Source organism: Peromyscus maniculatus, chromosome 3 (genome assembly GCF_049852395.1).
Source record: "Peromyscus maniculatus bairdii isolate BWxNUB_F1_BW_parent chromosome 3, HU_Pman_BW_mat_3.1, whole genome shotgun sequence".
Taxonomy (NCBI): Eukaryota; Metazoa; Chordata; class Mammalia; order Rodentia; family Cricetidae; genus Peromyscus; species Peromyscus maniculatus.
This window is the reverse complement of record NC_134854.1, coordinates 113,734,454-113,753,248: the sequence shown is the minus strand read 5'-3', so window position 1 is coordinate 113,753,248 and position 18,795 is coordinate 113,734,454. Positions and strand designations below refer to the sequence as shown.

At 50.8% G+C, this 18,795-nt stretch overlaps 1 protein-coding gene across 2 annotated transcripts in view; it reads left to right on the top strand.

Moving 5' to 3' along the window:
* Positions 1 to 18,795, top strand: part of Xpc (XPC complex subunit, DNA damage recognition and repair factor) — a 25,664-nt gene extending 6,869 nt beyond the window's left edge. The window contains exons 4-16 of one of the 2 annotated variants that reach the window (XM_006972543.4): positions 1,451 to 1,571; positions 3,094 to 3,178; positions 3,802 to 3,959; positions 4,411 to 4,531; positions 5,907 to 5,996; positions 6,787 to 7,659; positions 9,559 to 9,719; positions 11,817 to 11,898; positions 15,024 to 15,158; positions 15,238 to 15,407; positions 15,882 to 15,975; positions 16,793 to 16,882; positions 17,813 to 18,795. In XM_006972543.4, coding sequence (XP_006972605.1) covers positions 1,451 to 1,571; positions 3,094 to 3,178; positions 3,802 to 3,959; positions 4,411 to 4,531; positions 5,907 to 5,996; positions 6,787 to 7,659; positions 9,559 to 9,719; positions 11,817 to 11,898; positions 15,024 to 15,158; positions 15,238 to 15,407; positions 15,882 to 15,975; positions 16,793 to 16,882; positions 17,813 to 18,028 — 2,396 coding nt within the window. In that variant the 3' untranslated portion in view covers positions 18,029 to 18,795. Of the gene's footprint in view, positions 1 to 1,450; positions 1,572 to 3,093; positions 3,179 to 3,801; positions 3,960 to 4,410; positions 4,532 to 5,906; positions 5,997 to 6,786; positions 7,660 to 9,558; positions 9,720 to 11,816; positions 11,899 to 15,023; positions 15,159 to 15,237; positions 15,433 to 15,881; positions 15,976 to 16,792; positions 16,883 to 17,812 lie in introns of those variants that run through there. The other variant, XM_042273650.2, reaches the window with a different exon arrangement.

Genomic DNA, 18,795 nt, shown 5'->3' with positions numbered 1-18,795 from the left:
AGCTTGTATGGTTTTTTCCTCCAGTGGCTTTTGGTGAGGAAACTGTAAACAGAGGCAGTGCTGGAGGAAGAGTGCAGCCGGAGGAGTTGCACAGTCCTGACTCCAGCCCAGCGCTGTCCCACGTAGCTGTGTGAGCAAGCTCTCTGCTTGTCTGAGGCGGGTTCTTCTCTGGCAGCATTCTGTAAACTGTCTGGGACTGTGAATCCTCCAGACTGCAGGTGCAGTGGACCTGAGCCCCAGGTCCACACCATGAGAGTGGTAGCTAATGTTAATTCCTGACTCCTTCTGTGGGGCATGCCCACCCCCTCAGCATTTTATTTTGACAAGGTTTAAATCTACCAAGAAATGAGAGTAGTCTGTATACCTGGTCCTTTATATTTAATGTGCCTTTCTCTCTGTAGCTATTTGAAAATGAGTTTCAGCAATCCGGCAGCATTCTTTCCTCAAGAAAATAGCACTGTCTTACCTGGCAGAGCAACCTCATCACACCCAAAAATATAAAAACAACCCTCAGTTGTTATAAAAATGCCTTCATAGCTCTGTTGTTTTCTTTTAATCCAGGTCCAGATTAGAAATTATGAGTTTGTAGTTTTTTGTTTTTTGTTTTTTTTTTTAATCTAAAGCTCCCACCATGTACTACCTTTATTAATTACTTCTGGTGCTGGGGATTAAACCTATAGCCTTAGGAATACTAGGAAGATGTTCTGCCACAAAACTACCACTCCTATCCTTTGTTTTTTTTTTTTTTGTTTGTTTGTTTGTTTTTAAAGTGTGTGTGTGTGTGTGTGTGTGTGTGTAGATTAGAGGACAACTTTCAAGAGTTCTTTTCTGCCACCTTGTGGGGTTCAGCCCAAAGTCAGGTCATCAGGATGCACACCATCTTGGCATCCCCCAGCCCTTGTTCTTTTCAGGGCTATTGACTTGCTATTTAGTCCAGACTGACATGGTATGTAGTACCTCTGGTCTCAGCCTGCTGAGTTCTGGGATTACAGATGTGTGCTGCCGTACTTGGCATTTTCTTTTTCCTACTTTCTTCTTTGGCTTTGTAGAGCAATGCCTGCTTTGAAAAGTCCTGGCCTCTTGCTTTTTAGAATATTCTGGTTTTGTCAGATAAACAATCGGGCAGCCCGGGTTTCCCTGTCTATTCCTGATTTTGTTTATCTCAGCAGAACCCTGCTATTGTTCCGTGTATTAGCTATTAATATTATTTACTTTAATTTATGTGTATAAGTATTTTGCCTGCATATATTGTCTGTGCACCATGTGCCTGCTGCCTGTGGAGGCCAGAAGAGAGTATTGAATCCCCTGGAACTGGAGTTACAGATGGTTGTGAGCCACCATGTGGGTGCTGGGACTTGAGCCCAAGTCTTCTACAGTCAGTGCTCTAAACCCCTGAGCCATCTCTCCAGCCCCAATTATTATTAGTAACTTTTAAAATTACTGTTGATAGAACTTACCGAGCCTATGCTGGACATGGGAGAAGATTCTGCCACCTCACAGTCTGTCCTGCCTGTGAAGGCTGTGGAAATAGAAATTGAAACACCGGAGCAGGCGAAGGCACGGAAGAGAAGGTAGGCGGGGCCCTGCTTCTGTGCTCCTGTCCTGGAAATAGGCAGCAGATACACGGAGAAAAGCCTTTGTGTGTCAGGAGTGGTCTGAAGCCCCAGGGGAGAGCCTGTAGGACTCTGAAAGGAGACACCTGGTGTCCCGTCTGGGTGGGAGATGGAGGTGTGTGCCAAGGACTGGGCACTTTGTTCATCTCTTAGTTCACCTGCCCCTTAGAGCAGGATTATAAGTGAGAGGCTCAGAGAGCTTAAGTGACAGTCCAGGAGCCACTTAGCCAGTGAGTCGAGGATGCAAGACCTGAATCCTTACTGGCTGACATGGCACTCATACTTTCCCTCCCACATATCACTACAAGACTTGAGATGGTACCCACTGTGGAAGGAGCACCCATCCTTCCCAGGGTGCCCAGTTCCTCGGTAGCCTCTGATGACCTAGGAAAATGGAGCATACAAGCTAGCTAATGAGGTCCACTCTGATGGAGTAGACCTCATGTTATTAGGCAGGGAGGAGGAGGACATTGTGTCTTTCAGGAAGTACAAGGTTTTCCTGCAGGTTGATGGGCCATGGGTGAAAGATTTTGCAGAACAGTCATGTAGATGCCTTCTTTAATTTAGCATCAGTGTGATGGTTTGAGGAAGAAGTCAGGATTCTGAAAGAAGGGAACTTGAGGCCGGTGGGTGAGGCATAGAATGCTGCAACCAGGGTTGCACAGTGTCTAAGGGTGGGTCTGCAGATGGAGATGCTGCGTCCAGGGCTGCACGGTATCTAAGGATGGGGATGCTGTGTCCAGGGCTGCACAGTGTCTAAGGATGGGAAATGTTGCATCCAGGGCTGCACGGTGTCCTGTGAGCAATTTGCAGGTGGGAAGTGTTACATCCAGCATGGCTCCAGGGACAGACCAGACTGGGGCAAAGACTGACATGTGGACAGAAAGCTGGTCAGGTGGTCTAGGATCTTGGACAGAGAAGCTTCAATCTTCCAGAAGCTCTGTGTGTTTATTATGTACAGTTGAACAGGGAGGCAGGGTTATTACATGGAGATAAACAAGGAGGCAGGGTTTATAGTGTACAGCTGGATCAAGGGAGCAGGTTTAGGTCATCTCAGTAGGAGATGCCTCTGTAGAGAGCAGTCTTCAGGCTATAAACATGGTGGGAAGCTAGGTGGACATTTCCTGCATACACTATTAACATCCATAGGAAGACGGATGTTATCTAATACCCTGAGGAAGGTAAAGCCTTTGCCATTTCTTTGAGTCTCATGGGCAAGGGGTGGCTTTGCCATTTTCCCATGAGTCTGAGGTTATGGCATCCCTGACATGGCCGTGTCCATATCAACAACACACATTCACTCAGGACAGCACTCACTCAGGGCTTCCTCCTCTCCCCCTAGAGAAGGAGCAGATGGTGGCCACTTGCTGACTTGACTGAGTGGGACAGCCTTGTATAGGAAACGGGGCAAGTGACTCCCATGCCATGGTGAGGAGTTGTGGTTTCCTGCTTCAGTCTTGGGTCTCTCGCTGTGTTTCAGTGAGAAGATAAAGATGGAGCTTGAGACGTACCTCCGGAGGATGATGAAGCGCTTCAATAAAGAAGTTCAGGAGAACATGCACAAGGTGATGGCGGGGAGGGCTCGGAAGAGTGGCCCAGAGGTGACAGGCGGGAAGTTAGGTGCCATCCTGGAGGCCAGGCTTACAGGTGGATAGTGGAGCTCCTTTCACCTTGGTGTGGAGAAGAAAGATGTGCTGAGGGAAGGAGGTGGAAGAGAGTAGACAGACCGCCCTGGTGTCATTGCAGTAGGTTGTGAGGGGCGCGGTTGAGGCTGGAGGGCAGAGTTCAGGTGGGGTGCCTAGCAGTGGAGGGTGGCTTCAGATGAGCAGGGTGAGTGGAAGACAGTCAGGAGATTCTTGCCTGGCCTCCAGTTGGTGCTCTGAGCCTGTGTCTCCTACACTTTCCCTGCTGACCTCACAGCAGCAGACCCAGGTGGTTGACGCTTTACCTGAAAATCCTGTAGTGTGTCTGTGAACGGGATTGCTGCTGAGAGGAAAGGTTATTATTTTGAACTGATGAATTCTTTGAGGGAGTGAGAAGAGAGTGAGACACAAAGCCTTGGGATATGGCTGACGCAGCCTTTGTACTGTGTGTAGAAGCATAGCCAAGGTTTCCTGTCCACCAAACATCATATCCCTGCTGTCTTCAACTCTCCCTCCATGCTGGCTTCCCCCCTCCCCCTCCACAGGTTCACCTGCTCTGCCTGCTGGCCAGTGGCTTCTATCGAAACAGCATCTGCCGCCAGCCAGATCTGCTGGCCATTGGCCTCTCCATCATCCCAACTCGCTTTACCAAGGTGCCACTTCAAAACAGGGACATCTGCTTCCTCTCAAACTTGGTGAAGTGGTAAGGCCATCTTCTGTCCTCCAGAGCTGGGATATAGGGTTGGGTTTCTCTTGGGCTGGTTCAGGTCAGTTCTGTAGTGGTCAGTTGGCATCAGGAAGGGGCGTGGCATTGAGGAGAGGAAGCATTGGGATGCTCCTGGCCCTAGAAGAGAGCCTGGGCTGGCAGGTGTCCCATGTGCACTGCATACTTAGACTGGTATGAGGAGTTCTGAGACAAAGGAATGCGGAAAATAGGGTGCTTCCCTCGGGTGGGCAGTCTGGAAAGGGTGCCCAAGGAGGTGGCAACTGAGTTGGGTCTTTAGTGATGGTCAGCGTTAGCTAGCTGGCCTGAGAAGAGCCAGTGCAGGTAGTGAGTCTAAGAGTCACTTGCTGTTGGTTTTTTTGGCTGTAAAAGACTAGAACTTCTCCTTCACCTTGACCACTCTGTAGAAGAGTACCTGGTCTCTCCCCAGGTTCATTGGAACCTTCACGATCAATGCGGACCTTTCAGCCAGTGAGCAGGACAGCCTGCAGACAACTTTGGAGAGGAGAATCGCCATTTACTCTGCAAGGGATGATGAGGAGTTGGTCCATGTAAGTGGTTCCTCTAGTGGCGCTGCTCATTAACGGGAATGAAATATGATGTCATCCTTGGAGGATGCCTGTTACCTGCACAGAGATCGGACTTTGCATTTGCATGTCTGGCCAAATGCCTGGCTTCTTTAGATTTGCTGAGATTTGGCTCTGAAGAATGTAATGTGTCAGGTACTGTCATAGTCATTATCTTCTCTCATCAGCTCATTAGAGCTGTGGGCAAGGAGAAGCAGGGGTTGCCTCAAGTGAAAAGCCTGTGTGGGGACACCACTCGGCCAGTGGCAGGTGCTACTTCATTTCAGCCCTACCTAAGGAACTAAGAAGCTACCTCTGGTGCAGTGCCACCAGCCAGACTACAGACCACAGCCTTTTCCTGTTCCAGGACACCACACTGCACTGAGTTATTGAGTCCCTTAATTTCTTCTAGATTGTGATGGTTTCCTGGCTTTTCTCTGTCCTTGTGAGCGTCACAATTTTGCAGGGAGATGCCAGGGATCAGAGCCGGGGACTTGAGGGTGGCAAGCATGCTCTACCGTTGAGCTGCTTCCCTTGGCTCTTGCTTAGTTCAGACAGGGTCTCTTAGGTAGCTCAAGCTAGCCCAGAATCATGACTTCTGCCTTGGCCTCCTGGGTGCTGGGATCAGGGACGTGTGCCACCACCATATGACAGCTGTTTTACTTGTTGCTTTCTAAACATCCAGATAAAGGAAGTCACAGGTAACAGCTTTTCCATGGTCACATGGCTTCTGAGATGGCCTACCTTCCTGTGTTTGGTCTTCACCTCTGACTTTCTCACCAGGGTGTTGTAGTAACTGAGGAGAGTGGTCAGGAGCTAGTGTGGGGGTCTGGGGGAGACCTTGCTGCAATATGTTATTGCTATCACCACGAGCCTTATCCCCGAGGGAGCAGCTCCCATCCTCACAGGTCAGAAACTCAGAGCTGTGGTGTGGCCTCCAGGTAAAAGATTCAGCGTGGGGAGTGGAAAACAGAGAGCACGCATGGGACCTGGCGACATCTCTGTTTCCACATTTTCTTCCCGGACTGTTTGATTTTATTTTCTTTTAATCACACACATAATACTTGTTGACTACAAGGCCATCAAAGGCTAGGTAAGCGGGAAGAGACTGACAGCCTGTAGCTAGTGATAAGTGCTATTAACTAAGCAGATAGTCTTTATATTTACATGTCATCCTTCTTAGGAACATATGGTGACTTTTCCCGGGAGCTGAGTCTCTGCAATGTCATTTACAGCAGTGTCTGGAGGGCTGGTGTCCTGTGCTGGGGTGGTTTCCATCTTCTCCTGTCTAAGCAGCAGCGTACACTGGGTTAGCTTCCTCATACTGTCCAGTTAAATATATCTCCTCCTGTCGTCGTAGATATTTCTTCTGATTCTTCGGGCACTGCAGCTGCTCACCCGACTGGTGTTGTCTCTACAGCCCGTTCCACTGAAGTCGTCTGTGACAAAGGTGAAGTCCTTGGGCATCTAGAGAAAAGGAGTTGCCACCAGCGAAGAGTGAGGAAATTGCACATTTAAAAGAAAATTGGCCACTATCATTTTTTATTATATTTATCTTACATTTGTGTGTGTATATATCATAATAGCTGTGGAGATCAGAGGACAACTCGCAGAAGTTGGCTCTTTTCTTCCACCGTGTGAGTCCCGGGGATTGAACTTGTCAAGCTTGGCAGCAGGTGCCTTTACTCACTGAACTATTTTGCCAGCCTAACGATGTCATATTTTTATGAGTTGGTGTTCTTGAAGACCGGGCCCCTCTGAGCCTGCTTTGCACACCCCCTGTGTTAAAGGACACACAAGTGGGTGTTTGGCACCCTGAGCTCGGTGTGCACTGAGTCATCTGAGAGAGGGATGGTTTCCAAGCCGTTGTTTCTAGCCTGTGAGCCAAGTAGAGTCACCAAGTTAGCATAGTGGAGGGCTGATGGGTAAAGGACTCTGCATTTTTAAATATGTGAGGAAGGATGTCAGTGCTGCCAACTGGGGTGTCCTGTCGTCTGGTGCCTGCAATAATGGACGTTGATTATTGTAAGTAAGACAGAACAGCAAAATTAATATATCTTTCCCTTCTTCTCTCTTCCCACTCTGCTTGTTGAGAGAAGTTTCATATGGCTCAGATTTGCCTCAGACTCACTGGAGTTGAGGATGACCTTGAACTCCTGATTATCCTGCCTCCACCTCCCAAGTATTGAAATTACAGGCCTATAGCATGACACCCACGAGTAAATTTCTTACTGTTTCAGGGGACGAAGTCTTCCACGGGGACATCCTTAGAGAGTCCTGGAGGTTCTTCAGATCCTTCCAGTAATGTTCCAGAAAGCCCCAAGAGGCCCAAGACCAGCAAAAGAATCAAAGAAGAGGAAGCCTCTTCTGAGTGCAGTGAAAAGGCCGATGCCCGAGGGAAGAGAAGAAGCAAGGCCACTGCGGGCAGTGGGCAGCGGAGAAAGCCCTCCTGCAGTGAGGGAGAGGAAGCCAAGCCGAAAACCCAGAGCCGTGCGCGTGCCCGGCAGCGGCGGCGGCGGCGGGTGGCTGCCAAGGTGTCTTACAAAGAGGAGAGTGGGAGCGATGAGGCAGGCAGTGGCTCTGACTTTGAACTCTCCAGTGGAGAGGGCCGGAATTCCTCCGACGAGGATTGTGAGCCCGGCCCTCGAAAGCAGAAGAGGACTCCAGGTCCTCAGAGGACAAAGACCAGGTCTAAGAGTGCCACCAAGACCCAGTGTGAGCCGCCAAGCTTTCCAGCAGCCTCCTCAAGCTCTTCAGGCAGTAAGAGAGGCAGGAAGGTTTCCAGTGGTGGCCAAGTGACAGGAGAGAGGAAAGCTGCTGGTATAGACCAGTGGTTGGAGGTGTTCTGTGAGTCGCAGGCCAAGTGGGTGTGTGTGGACTTCGTGCATGGTGTGGTGGGACAGCCTCTGACCTGTTACAAATATGCCACCAAACCCATGACCTATGTCGTAGGCATTGACAATGATGGCTGGGTCCGAGATGTCACTCAGAGGTATGACCCAGCCTGGATGACCACAACCCGCAAGTGCCGGGTTGACTCTGAGTGGTGGGCTGAGACCCTGAGACCCTATCAGAGCCCGCTTACGGAGAGGGAGAAGAAAGAAGACCAGGAGGTAAGACACCGACCACCCAGGCTCAACACTGGGCAGCAATCAAACGGTCCTTTTCTGCTCATGACTATGCCCAGCAGTATGTTGATATTTTAGTGTGGCTTAATTATATAGTTCTGAATATATTTACACTAGCCATAGAAATAGATGCTTTTCTATGTGTTTGACTATATTTAATTATCACACCAACATTTGACTTACACATCCCCGTCATAGTCTATCCTTGAGGGCAGGAACTCAAGCAGGAGTTGAGACAGGAACCATGGAGGAATGCTGCTTACTGACTTGCTCTCCACGCTCACACTGCTGTGATGTTGCTGCCACAGTTTTATTGGTAAAAGGCTTCAAGAGCCAAGTGATCCAGTGGCTAGGCTTTGAACTCAGGACTGTGTGAAGTCTGCATTCTTTACTTATTACCTGTTAGTATTTTGGAGCTTGAAGGTACTTTACAAGCTCTGTGATCTCACTGAGGGAGAAAGATAACTCATCTGTGTGTGGCTGCCTCTCTTCCATGTGCATGGACAGCTCAAATACACCTCACACCTGTAGAACATGTCTCCTGGGAAGGGAGGGACTTAGAACACAGAACTCTCTGTAGCCAACCAAGAAGTCAGGCAAAGTAGATGCCTCCCAGAAGCAGGGATTTCTCCAGTGTAACACGGCTGTGTCAAGAGTGAACCCTGGCAGCAGGAGAAGGGTCCAAGGTGCTCGTGTACAGCAGCCCCATGTTGGGTGGAACTCTGCATGAGAACTCGCCTACACTGGCCAGAGGTTGATTTGCATCCACTCAGGATAGGCAAGGCATGGGGTTGTGTAGCATCGCCTTAGGGAGTAGACTGCAGCCCATGTGGAGTTGCCTGTTTAGTGTTGACAGGCTAAGTGGGAATCCTGCAGGTAGCATTGTACCCAATTGAAGCGTCAGGATGCCCAAACGGCAGAGTCTCCATCTTAATTGCTCTGTGGTTGGTCAGTTTGCTCTCTGTTGCTATGATAGAACACTGACCAAAACCAATGTAGGGGCCGAAGGGTTTATTTGGCTTACATGCTCTTATCACAGTCCATCCTTGAGGGCAGGAACTTAAGCAGGAACAGAGACAGGAACCATGGAGGAAAGCTGCTTTACTGACTTGCTCCATGCTCACATTCAGCTACCTTTATACCTTCCAGGACCACCTGCTCAGGGGTGGCACTTCCCGCAGTGGGCTGGGCCTCCTCCATCAATCAGCAATCAAGAAAATGTACTATAGACATGCCCATAGGCCAATCCGATAGAGGCAGTTCCTCAATTGAAATTCCTTCTTCCCAGATATGTCTAGGTTGGCACACACACACACACACAAACCCAAAAAACCAACCAACACAGTGGTGCCAGTCTGTAGGAGTTCCTTGGTGTTTTGAAGGGATGCCAAGAGAAAGCTTAAGCCAGCTTGGGAAACAGCATTTGATTCATAGCAGTGGGATTTCTTACTAATAATCAGAATTCTCAGTGAAGTACAAGACTTGTGTGGATCTCAGAAAAGGTGCAGGGCAGCTGCTCTAAACCTGTTGAGCCTGCTTTTGCTATAAGGTGACAATATCCCTGAGGTCAGGCCTTACGGTAGAGAAGTTGGCATCTTCTCCCATGAAGATATGTAGCAGAGTGGACTAAGGCTTAGGGTGTCTAAAGATTGGAGACAGGCGCCTTTCTGATGCTGGTGCACATCACAGCTCCTGGTGCTTCCTGGCTTTGGATTGATCCTTGGCGCACCTCATGGCCACAGTGACTGGCAATGTCACCAAGTCACTAATGGGTCTGGACTCCACAGTTTGTTGTCAGAACAGGTTCATGTGTAGCAGCCCACTCATACCCCCTTCCTCGTCTAGGCGCATGCTCACCACTGTCCGTCTGTCTGGCCTTTGCAGTTTCAGGCGAAGCACCTGGATGAGCCTTTGCCCACCTCCATCGGGACATATAAGAACCACCCCCTCTATGCCCTGAAGCGCCACCTCTTGAAATTCCAGGCCATCTACCCTGAGACAGCTGCAGTCCTTGGATATTGCCGTGGAGAAGCTGTCTACTCCAGGTGTGTGAAGCATCCTCCTTGTCCTCCTGGTGGCCTAGGGTTAGCACCTGGTGCACAGGCACCTCTGTTAACAGTATTCTCAGCAGGGGTGAGCCACGGTATGTGTGTACTGTGAAGGAGAGATCAAAACATGTATAAAACACCGAGAGCAAAAAGCTACCGGGAAAATTATGTAAACGTGGGACAGTTGAAATACAAGACCATAGAAGTGTTCCTTTTACCTAATGCACATGAAAGCGGAGGAAGGAAGTTGTCGGGGGTACACTCACAGGTGTGCCAAACCCTGTCCGTAATAAACAAGTTGGGAAGTGGATACTGGCAGTGGCCACACAACAGTAAGTGAGCCTGGTGTTGCTGAGCTCTCCTCAAGAGTGGCTGAAATGTTGTGCCCTGTGAATGCCGGTGCACTGCAGGCAAAAGAAGTCACCCCAAAAGTACTGTAAATAAAAACACTAATGTGCGATGTTTACAGAGGGAAAACTGAAGAGAGATGATAGCTTTTAGAGCTGAGGGGGAAACCAGACGCAGAGATTTTGAGCAGGAGCAGTAGAAAACAAGTAAAAGAAGGGATTTTTAAAAACATTGACGCGTAAGGACCAAAGCCTAAGGGCTGCTTTAAATAAGTGGGAAGCGAGAGGCACAGAAAAGAACTGTAGAGCCCCAGCACAAGGTGAGTGTGGGAACAGGTCCTGCTTTGAACCCTGGTGGGGAGTCCCACCAGACCTTTACCCTTGAGTCATCTTGCTGGCCTCTCCGTCCTTAAAACTGAGTGCGTCCCCTGCCTGAGAGGCCACATTTTGTTTACTCATGTGAGTGGACGCTCAGGCCCCTCCTTGGGTTGGGAGCGATGCTGCTATGTGTGTTAGTTGAGTCCATGGTTTGCATACTACAGAAAGTTTTGGGGGGAGCGGCTGAACTGTTTCCTCAGTGGCCACACCTTTTACCTCCCCCCAGCAGTGCACAGTGGTGCCAGTCACTGTCCTCACCGGAAGTTACTGGTAACAGCTGTTCCAGTGGTTGGGAGCTGCCCTTCATTCTGAGAGTGCTGTGTGCACTTCCTGGCGGTGTTCTTAGGGGTATCCATTGGGTGCCTACCCATCAGCCTCTCTGCCTGCGCCTTGTCTGTTCCTGTCTGAAGTCCTGTGAGCGGTCAGAGATGATCTGGCTGCCGTGGGAGTGCAGGGTGGCGCCTCTGTCCTGACAGAGAAGTGTCACCTCAGCAGCGGCCACGTGAGGTAGAGGATGAGTGCTTCTTCTGGCTGATGGACAAGGCTGCTGAGGCTTAAGGAGGTGTAAAGGGACCGGTGTGGGCCTGCCAGCTTTCCTCTGAGTCCGCATGCTGGGCTGGGCTGCCCTGTGTGTGCCTGCAGGCTCGTAAACAGCAGTAGGAAGCATGTGGACAGAGCTCAGGCTGTCTGCAGACCCGATGCCCTGCCTGTAGGAGCCCCTGTCTTCAACAGGCTAGGGGTGCAGGCTGAAGAGGTGCTGGGCATGTCTGTTGAAGGCTTGGCAGTGGAGGGTTGTGGCCTGTGGTACGGCTCTGAGCTGGGGGACGGTGAGACGGTGACTCCGCCCTAAGCACGGGCCCTGAGTCATTCGTTGCTTGTGCGTGCATCTTCCTCCACACAGTCTGTTTCCTTCTTCAGGTGTTTCCCAGAGTCCTCTTCTGAGTTTACCGCACATTCACATGGCCCCATGTTGCTGAGCAGTGGCCAGACTCCCAGCAGTTACCCCTTGGGGGGTGCGGCCACCTGCTCGCGCTGCCTTTCACCTCATCCCACAGGCCACAGAGAAAGCTCAAACCTAGGCTCTTAACGGCAGTCCTGGGAAAAGGGCAGCCCAAGCTAGGTACAAAGCCCCAGGAAGAAAGCTCCAGCTGGGTGAGGGTCGCAGGTGGGCACAGGCAGTCTGAGGGTGAGGCTGTTTGCACTGTGTGGTGCAGGAAGGGCAAAGAGCAGGCCTGCTCCAGGTGTGAGGTGAAGCCCGGGAGGAGAATTAGCAGGGCTGCGCCCACATCAGCTCCATACAAGCTCGGGTGAGGCCAGCGGCCCTGCCTCTTTACGGTGTGCCCCGAGTGTGTCCTTTGTCTCTCCTCAGGGATTGTGTGCATACTCTGCACTCCAGGGACACATGGCTGAAGCAAGCAAGAGTGGTACGCCTTGGAGAAGTGCCCTACAAGGTAACGGTGGCCGCCTGCAGGGCCGGGGAGGGAGGGAGCTTGCTGGCAGCCAGAAATGGCCTTTTCTTTGCCTTGAGCGGGTTTGAGGAGATGCACATTTAAATTATGTATTAGTAAGGCATATACAGGAAATAGACTTTCCAAGTAAGAACTGTAGGCTGGAAGGTAGTCCAGAGACACATGCTGTGAGCTTGAAGGCCAGCAGGTTAGAACTGGGTTGCTGGGTTATTCTACGAGCTGGTTGTCCTGCATGACAGTTTACCAAGCATTTTGCTTAGATGTGATCTGTTGCACTCTGCTGACCTTAGGGATCACATGTGATCTGATACATTCCAATGACCCTAGGCATCAATACCACAGTGTCAGTTCTACAGATGAGAAAGTTGGAGTTCGGACAGGCTATGACTTGCCAGTAGGCCGTGCAGTTAGTAACATCCTGGGCTCAGCAGGACTCACAGGCCTGCTCTTAGCACTTGCCTCTGACTCTGTGACAGCTTTAGGTCAGTTTCCTGTGAGGGCCATGAACTCATCGAGGTGTTACAGACATTTCTCTGGGCATTGGCTCAGTCACAGTAGCAGAGCACAGTGGTTATCAATGCCCATTTACAGATGACAACAGAGCCCTGGTGGAGCTGGAAGTGTGGAGCTGGTGGTGGGCTCTCAGCGTGGTGGGTAGAGGTGGCAGCTTTCAGTAGCGGCTGCTGCCTGCAGTGGCTTAAGGGCCCGCCGGACCCAGAGGCCTGCTGGGATCTCTTTCAACCTTCCCCTCCCAGACTAGTGCTGTCCAGTGAATTACAGTAAAGTCCCATATTTATAATTTTTAGTAGCCAAAGCTGGCCGTCGTGGCCCATGACTTTAACCCCAGCACCTGGGAGGCAGAGACAGGCAGGTCTCTATGAGTTCAAGGCCAGCCTGCTCTACAAAGTGAGTTCCAGGACAGCCAGGGCTGTTACATAGAGAAAACCTGTCTAAAAAAACACCCTCCCCCCCAATTTTTAGTAGCCATATGAAAACCACAAAAAAACATTTAAATATATTCAAAGTAGCATTTCAATGTGTTATAAGTATGTCAAAAGTATGTTATAATATGTCAAAATGTCTGAGATATTTAAATTTTATATAGTCCTTCTTTGTAATTCCGTGTGTCACTTCAGTATCTCAGTTCAGACTAGTGCCATCATTAGTCAGCTAAGAGACCCTAGATTTCTCCCTTTGCTCTGACCTCCATTATCCTGGCTCCTGCCTCAGAGTCTCTTTCTTGAGTAGCAGTCAAGTTTCCTTTCTACATCAAATGCATTGCCTGTGTTACAGTTCTGTGGTTCTCTCTGGAACACAGTGCCCTGTGTGGGCAAACCTGCCCTAGCTGCCCATCATTTCCAGTCAGTGGCCTCACGTGGTGCATGATTATTGCTGTGTTCTGATCAGCTTTTCCTGTTCCATTTCTGTCTCGGCTTTGCTGTGGCCTGCTCCCGTTCTACCCAGCATTCCTCACACCTCCCATACAGCCTGAGCTCTGTCAGCAAGCACTGCTTTGTCCCCATCTGTGCCCAGGATTGCTGTCATGGCCTGTAAGAGATGCTCAGTGACCTCACTGAACACTGCTGGATGAACAGTGACCTAGTTGCCTTTCTAATGTTGTGGTAAATACCATGACCAAAAGCAGGTTGCAGGAGGGAAGGGCTTATTTGACCTACACTTCCATATCACAATCTGTCATCAAGGGAATTCAAGGTAGGAACCGCGGAGGAACTCTGCTTCCTTGCTTGCTCAGCCAGCTTTCTTACACTGCCCAGACCCACCTGCCCGGGTATGGTGCCACACGCAGTAGGCTGGGCCCCCTCACATCAGTCATCAATCAAGACAATCTCTTTCAGATGGCCGAAGGCATGTCTGATCAAGGTTATTCTAGTTGAGGGCCCTCTTCCCAGATGACTCTAGGCTGGGTCAAGTTCAAAGTAAAAACCTAACCAGAACAAACAGCTACATTAGGAGACTGGCAGAACCAAAAGTCCACAGAGGTGGCTGGGAACTTATGCCTAGAGGGTTAGACTTACACAGGGGTGTTCAAGACCATACTAAGCCTGAGCCCCTTTGATGCTTTAGTGGGCTCTTCATCTAAAGAGTGGGTTTCTCAAAGGTTTGTTTGTTTGTTTGTTTCCTCCCTCCTGAGACAGGGTTTCTCTGTGTAACCTTGGATGTCCTGGAGCTCTCTCTGTAGACCAGGCTAGCCTCAAACTCAGAGATCCACCCGCCTCTGCCTCCTGAGTGCTGGGATTACAGGCACAGGCTACCACTGCCTGGCTGGTTTTCTCAAAAGTTTTTAAAAGGAAAAGACTTAAAGGATGGGAGAGGCACGTGTAACCCTGCCCAGCAAAGCTTGCTGACCTGACCCCTACACTAGAACAGCCCGTGCGTGTGCCCAGGCGCAGGAACCAATCCGTAGCCCTCTGCCTGTGCTGCCCTGGTCTGTGTTAGGCAACTTCTGTTCACCACTTCTCTCCTTTCACCCCTTAGCTCCCTAGGAAGAGTCTAGCCTTGGCTACTAGGCATTGGTTGTACACTGGAGGTCCTGAACAGACACTGCTTTCCGCAGGTGACACTGGGTGGATAGCTGTTGATCTCTACAGAGGGATGGGGACTTGTCCGGGTTTAATTGTCACCTATAAGCTACGGCACCAAAACTCAGTCACTTCATCTCTAACCCACTTTTTCACTGTAATGGAGGACAGAACGTAAACGCCTTCATGTGGCTCTAGGCATATCACTTGCGCCTGTGTTACACATCTGAAAAATTGAGAGGATAGTGAGTGGGCTGCATCTCTTGAGGTCATTGAGATTAGTAATCTGAAGCACAGGGCTCGGGCATGATGACACACCTGTAATCCCAGATTCAGTCTGAGGCAGGAGGATCAGGAGTTGGAGACCAGCCTGGGCTGCAGAATGAAGTTCTGTTTCAGCCTCCCCTCCCTAAAGGAAAGAGTCAGCACTGAGAACATGTAGTGCCCTGCAGGCGCTGGCTAGTGAAGGCCCGCTGCTGTCAGGTTTACAGCACCCAGTGCCTGGTGTGGGCTGAGTACCCGGAGCAGGAAGCCTTTCTTACAGCCTGGCCGTTTCCTCTGGAGTAGATGGTGAAAGGCTTCTCCAACCGTGCCCGGAAAGCCCGGCTCTCGGAGCCCCAGCTGCACGACTACAATGACTTGGCCCTCTATGGCCACTGGCAGACAGAGGAGTATCAGCCCCCTGTGGCTGTAGATGGCAAGGTAAGGACAACTCTGGGGGGTCAGAGTCAGCTACCCTGTTTTCTATCCAGCTAACTCCCTGCCATGCCCATCTCTGCAGGTACCTCGGAATGAGTTTGGGAACGTGTATCTCTTCCTGCCCAGCATGATGCCTATCGGTTGTGTCCAGATGCACCTGCCCAACCTCCACCGTGTGGCCCGCAAGCTGGGCATCGACTGTGTGCAAGCCATCACTGGCTTCGATTTCCATGGAGGCTACTGCCATCCAGTGTGCGTGAGGGGCCTTCGGTGGCAGGTGGGGAGGCTGAGGCTGGTGGGTTTATTTTCCAGATTTGACTCTGGGTTTAAAGTCAGCCTTATCCCCTGACCAGTTCCAGGTTCTAACAAGAAGCGCAGACCCAGTGCAATGAGTGTCCTGGTACTTCTAGGCTGAAGCACTACCCCCGTGCTGGTCACAGGCTGGGGACTAAACCATGATCAGGGCCCTTGGTTCCTGAGCGCTCCTGTATGAATGGGACTAGGGTTGAGGATTCTACTCTAGCACTCAGGCAGGGCCTGTGGAGGAAGAGGCACAGGTTCCCACAGGCCTTTCTCCTGCATGAGTGGCATCTGCCACTGGCTGGCCAGGAATGCCCATCAGGGCCCCAAGTACTCAGAAAAGGCCACTGGCTTCTGAACAAGGAAGGAGGAGGGGTGGAGTAGGTGACCAGCTCAGGGAGCTCATCTGTGTTACTGTCCCCACAGAACTGATGGCTACATTGTCTGTGAGGAATTCAGAGACGTGCTGCTGACTGCTTGGGAGAATGAACAGGCCATCATTGAACAGAAGGAGAAGGAGGTGAGTGGGGTGAATGGGGCCTTGGAGAAGAGCAACAAGTTCCAGCTGGGGTCTCTGCCCAGGCCCCTCCTGCATCATGGAAGACTGTGGGGAAGTCCGTGTGTTAGCCCTTCTGGTGCTCTGACTTGATGGAGGGCATCCTAGGGGTGAGTGCTGGGTAAAACAGCTTTCCTTCCACACTCCATGTCCACTGTCCTGTCGCCTACCTGCCTACCTGCAGGCTCAGGGACTGGGCCCTGACTTGGAAAGCCCAGGTCCTAGACCTGATTGCTGCCTTCCAGTCAGTGATGGTTCTGAAAGACTTGGTTACTAACGGCTTTTATATATGTCACTTACTAAATCTGACTTGTGGTTTGGAAGCAAGACTTGGTGTGATAGGAGACCCTATCTGTTTTCTTTTTCGTGTGTGTGTGTGTGTGTGTGTGTGTGTGTGTGTGTGTGTGTGTGATGCATATGTGTATATGCATGCTTGTGGGGCAGAGGCACTGATGCATGTGGAGGTCCAAGGTTAATATCTGGAATCCCCATTCTACCACCTTACTCGTTGAGGAAGTTAGCTCACTGATAACTAGCCAGCTTGCTCTCAGATCCTGTCTGCACCCTCTGAGGCTCTGTTACAGGCAGGCCTGCCACACACACAGAGCATTTGTGGATAGGGACCCAAACTCTGGTCCTTAGGCTTGTGCAGCAAGTGCTTTAACCCGTGGGCATCTCCCCAGGCAGGAAGACTCTTCCAACCTGAACTGCATAGACAGATGTCAGAACATCATCTGTGATGCCATGGCTTCACCTTTCCTCCCTCTATTTCTGCCTGCAGAAAAAGGAGAAGCGGGCGCTGGGGAACTGGAAGCTGCTGGCCAGAGGACTGCTCATCAGAGAGAGGCTGCAACTCCGATATGGGCCCAAGGTCAGCGTGGGGCCTTTGTGGGCAAAACAAGCCTGGTTACCACTCAGTCACTGGCCCAGATCCTGGGACATCACAGTAGAGTGGCTCTCTATTAGGAAGCCTGCCTGTTGCCTCACTAGCTGCTCCTGCCCTGTCCTGTGTCCCTCCTAACCTGGACACCTGCACTGGGTCTGGTTTGCTGCAGAGTTCATGTAGGCAGGTCAGGTGTGTTGGGCCTTCTGTGTCTGCACCTCTTGGCTTCCAGGACTCCCAGGACTGTGCCCAGCTTTGGGCCTGCACACTTCACACCCGCGGTCCCTGTCTACAGTGCTGGGTTGGGGGAGCGTTTTCATCTCAGTACAGGCAGAACCTAGATCAGTTGTGTGATGATGGATACGAAGTCAGAGTCATCAGACCGTGCTCTAAATGTTCTTGTCCCTTATGATCTGTCTCTCTTCCCGTTGTCTACTTGCTAAGGACACTTTAGCCATGTGTTCACTTGAATCCTGTCAGGGACCCCTTCATCAGGCTTGTTCTCACTGGCTCCTGGCTACCCATACACTGTCTTCCTTTCCATCTAGGACCCCTCCCCCCAGCTAACCTTGCCAGCCTCACCTCAGATCCTCCAGGGTACCACTCCAGTGCTGAAGGTTGGTCCTAAGCACTAAGCAGTTGAAAATACCATGCATGTGTGTCAGTGAAGCGACATGCACAGCGGTAGCTGTTTGCCCCTGGACTTGACTCAGCTGCCTGCCTTGGCACCCTCTTTCCACCAGCAGTTCTCACTTAAGTACCTGCTTGAGTGAGCTCCTCGCCTGGGGAGGGCCAGTAAGGCAGCCTGGGCTCTCCCAGCACCACCCAGAACCCTTGTCTTCTGGGAACTTCGCTGCCCTTTAAAGTCAGTCCTCTGCCGCTAGCCATTAACTCTGGCTCCTCCACTGTCTCCCCCAGAGCGAGGCAGGAGCTCCCCATGCAAATGCAGGAGGCGGACTCTCTTCTGATGAAGAGGAAGGGACCAGCTCACAAGCAGAAACAGCCAGAGTCCTGGCTGCTTCCTGGCCACAAAACCGAGAGGCTAAAGAAGAACAGAAGCCCGAGTACCCTAAGATGACCCGGAAGAGGCGGGCAGCAGAGGCTTCACATCTCTTCCCGTTTGAGAAGCTGTGAAGCGAGTGTCCACCAGGTGTCCACCCGGCCAGGCTGCAGTTCTTGTCTGTGGTCTGGGCACTACCGGCCACATGGAAGTTGTGCTGCAGTTGGCTCTGACCCATGGGGTAGTGCTGGAGCTACCCAGAACCCACCCCAGGGGTTGGGACACTTTCCTGGGAGAGACCTTCTGACTCCTGGACTTTGGCATTCCCATCTTTGGAAATGTGAGTTTCTTTTAGAGGTCTTCTATGTTGCCCCAGCTGGTTTCAAATTCAAAATCCCCTGCCTTAAAATGAGGGCTGGTATTACAGGCATATGCCACCATGCCTTGTCTGGTTGTTCCTTTTAGTTTTTAAATAGAAATCCCTGGGAAATTCTGGGTATTGGAGCATGTGGACACACCCTTCTTGAGTGCTGTTCCCACCTGGATGCTTTGCTCTCCTCTCCTGCAGGCCTGGGGCATTCGCTTTTCAGGCCTTCCTCTGCCTGAGTCAGGTTTTCAACACTGCCCAGTGCTCTTTTGTCAGAGACACAGGCCATCTCTTGTCAAGGCACTTTGGGGGTTGATTTTACAGTTGGCAGAAGACTAGAACAAAGAGCTAGATTTAGAAAGGGTAAACAAATTGAGAATTATGAAAATGTTAGTGAAAGATTAGACTATTTTATTCAGTTCTGGATACATTTACTCTGTACTGATACGTTTACTTAGCTGCTATATGCCAGCTACTCAGGAGAAAGCCCTTTTATAAAATCTTGACAGAAAATAAAGCATTCACCTAAAAGCA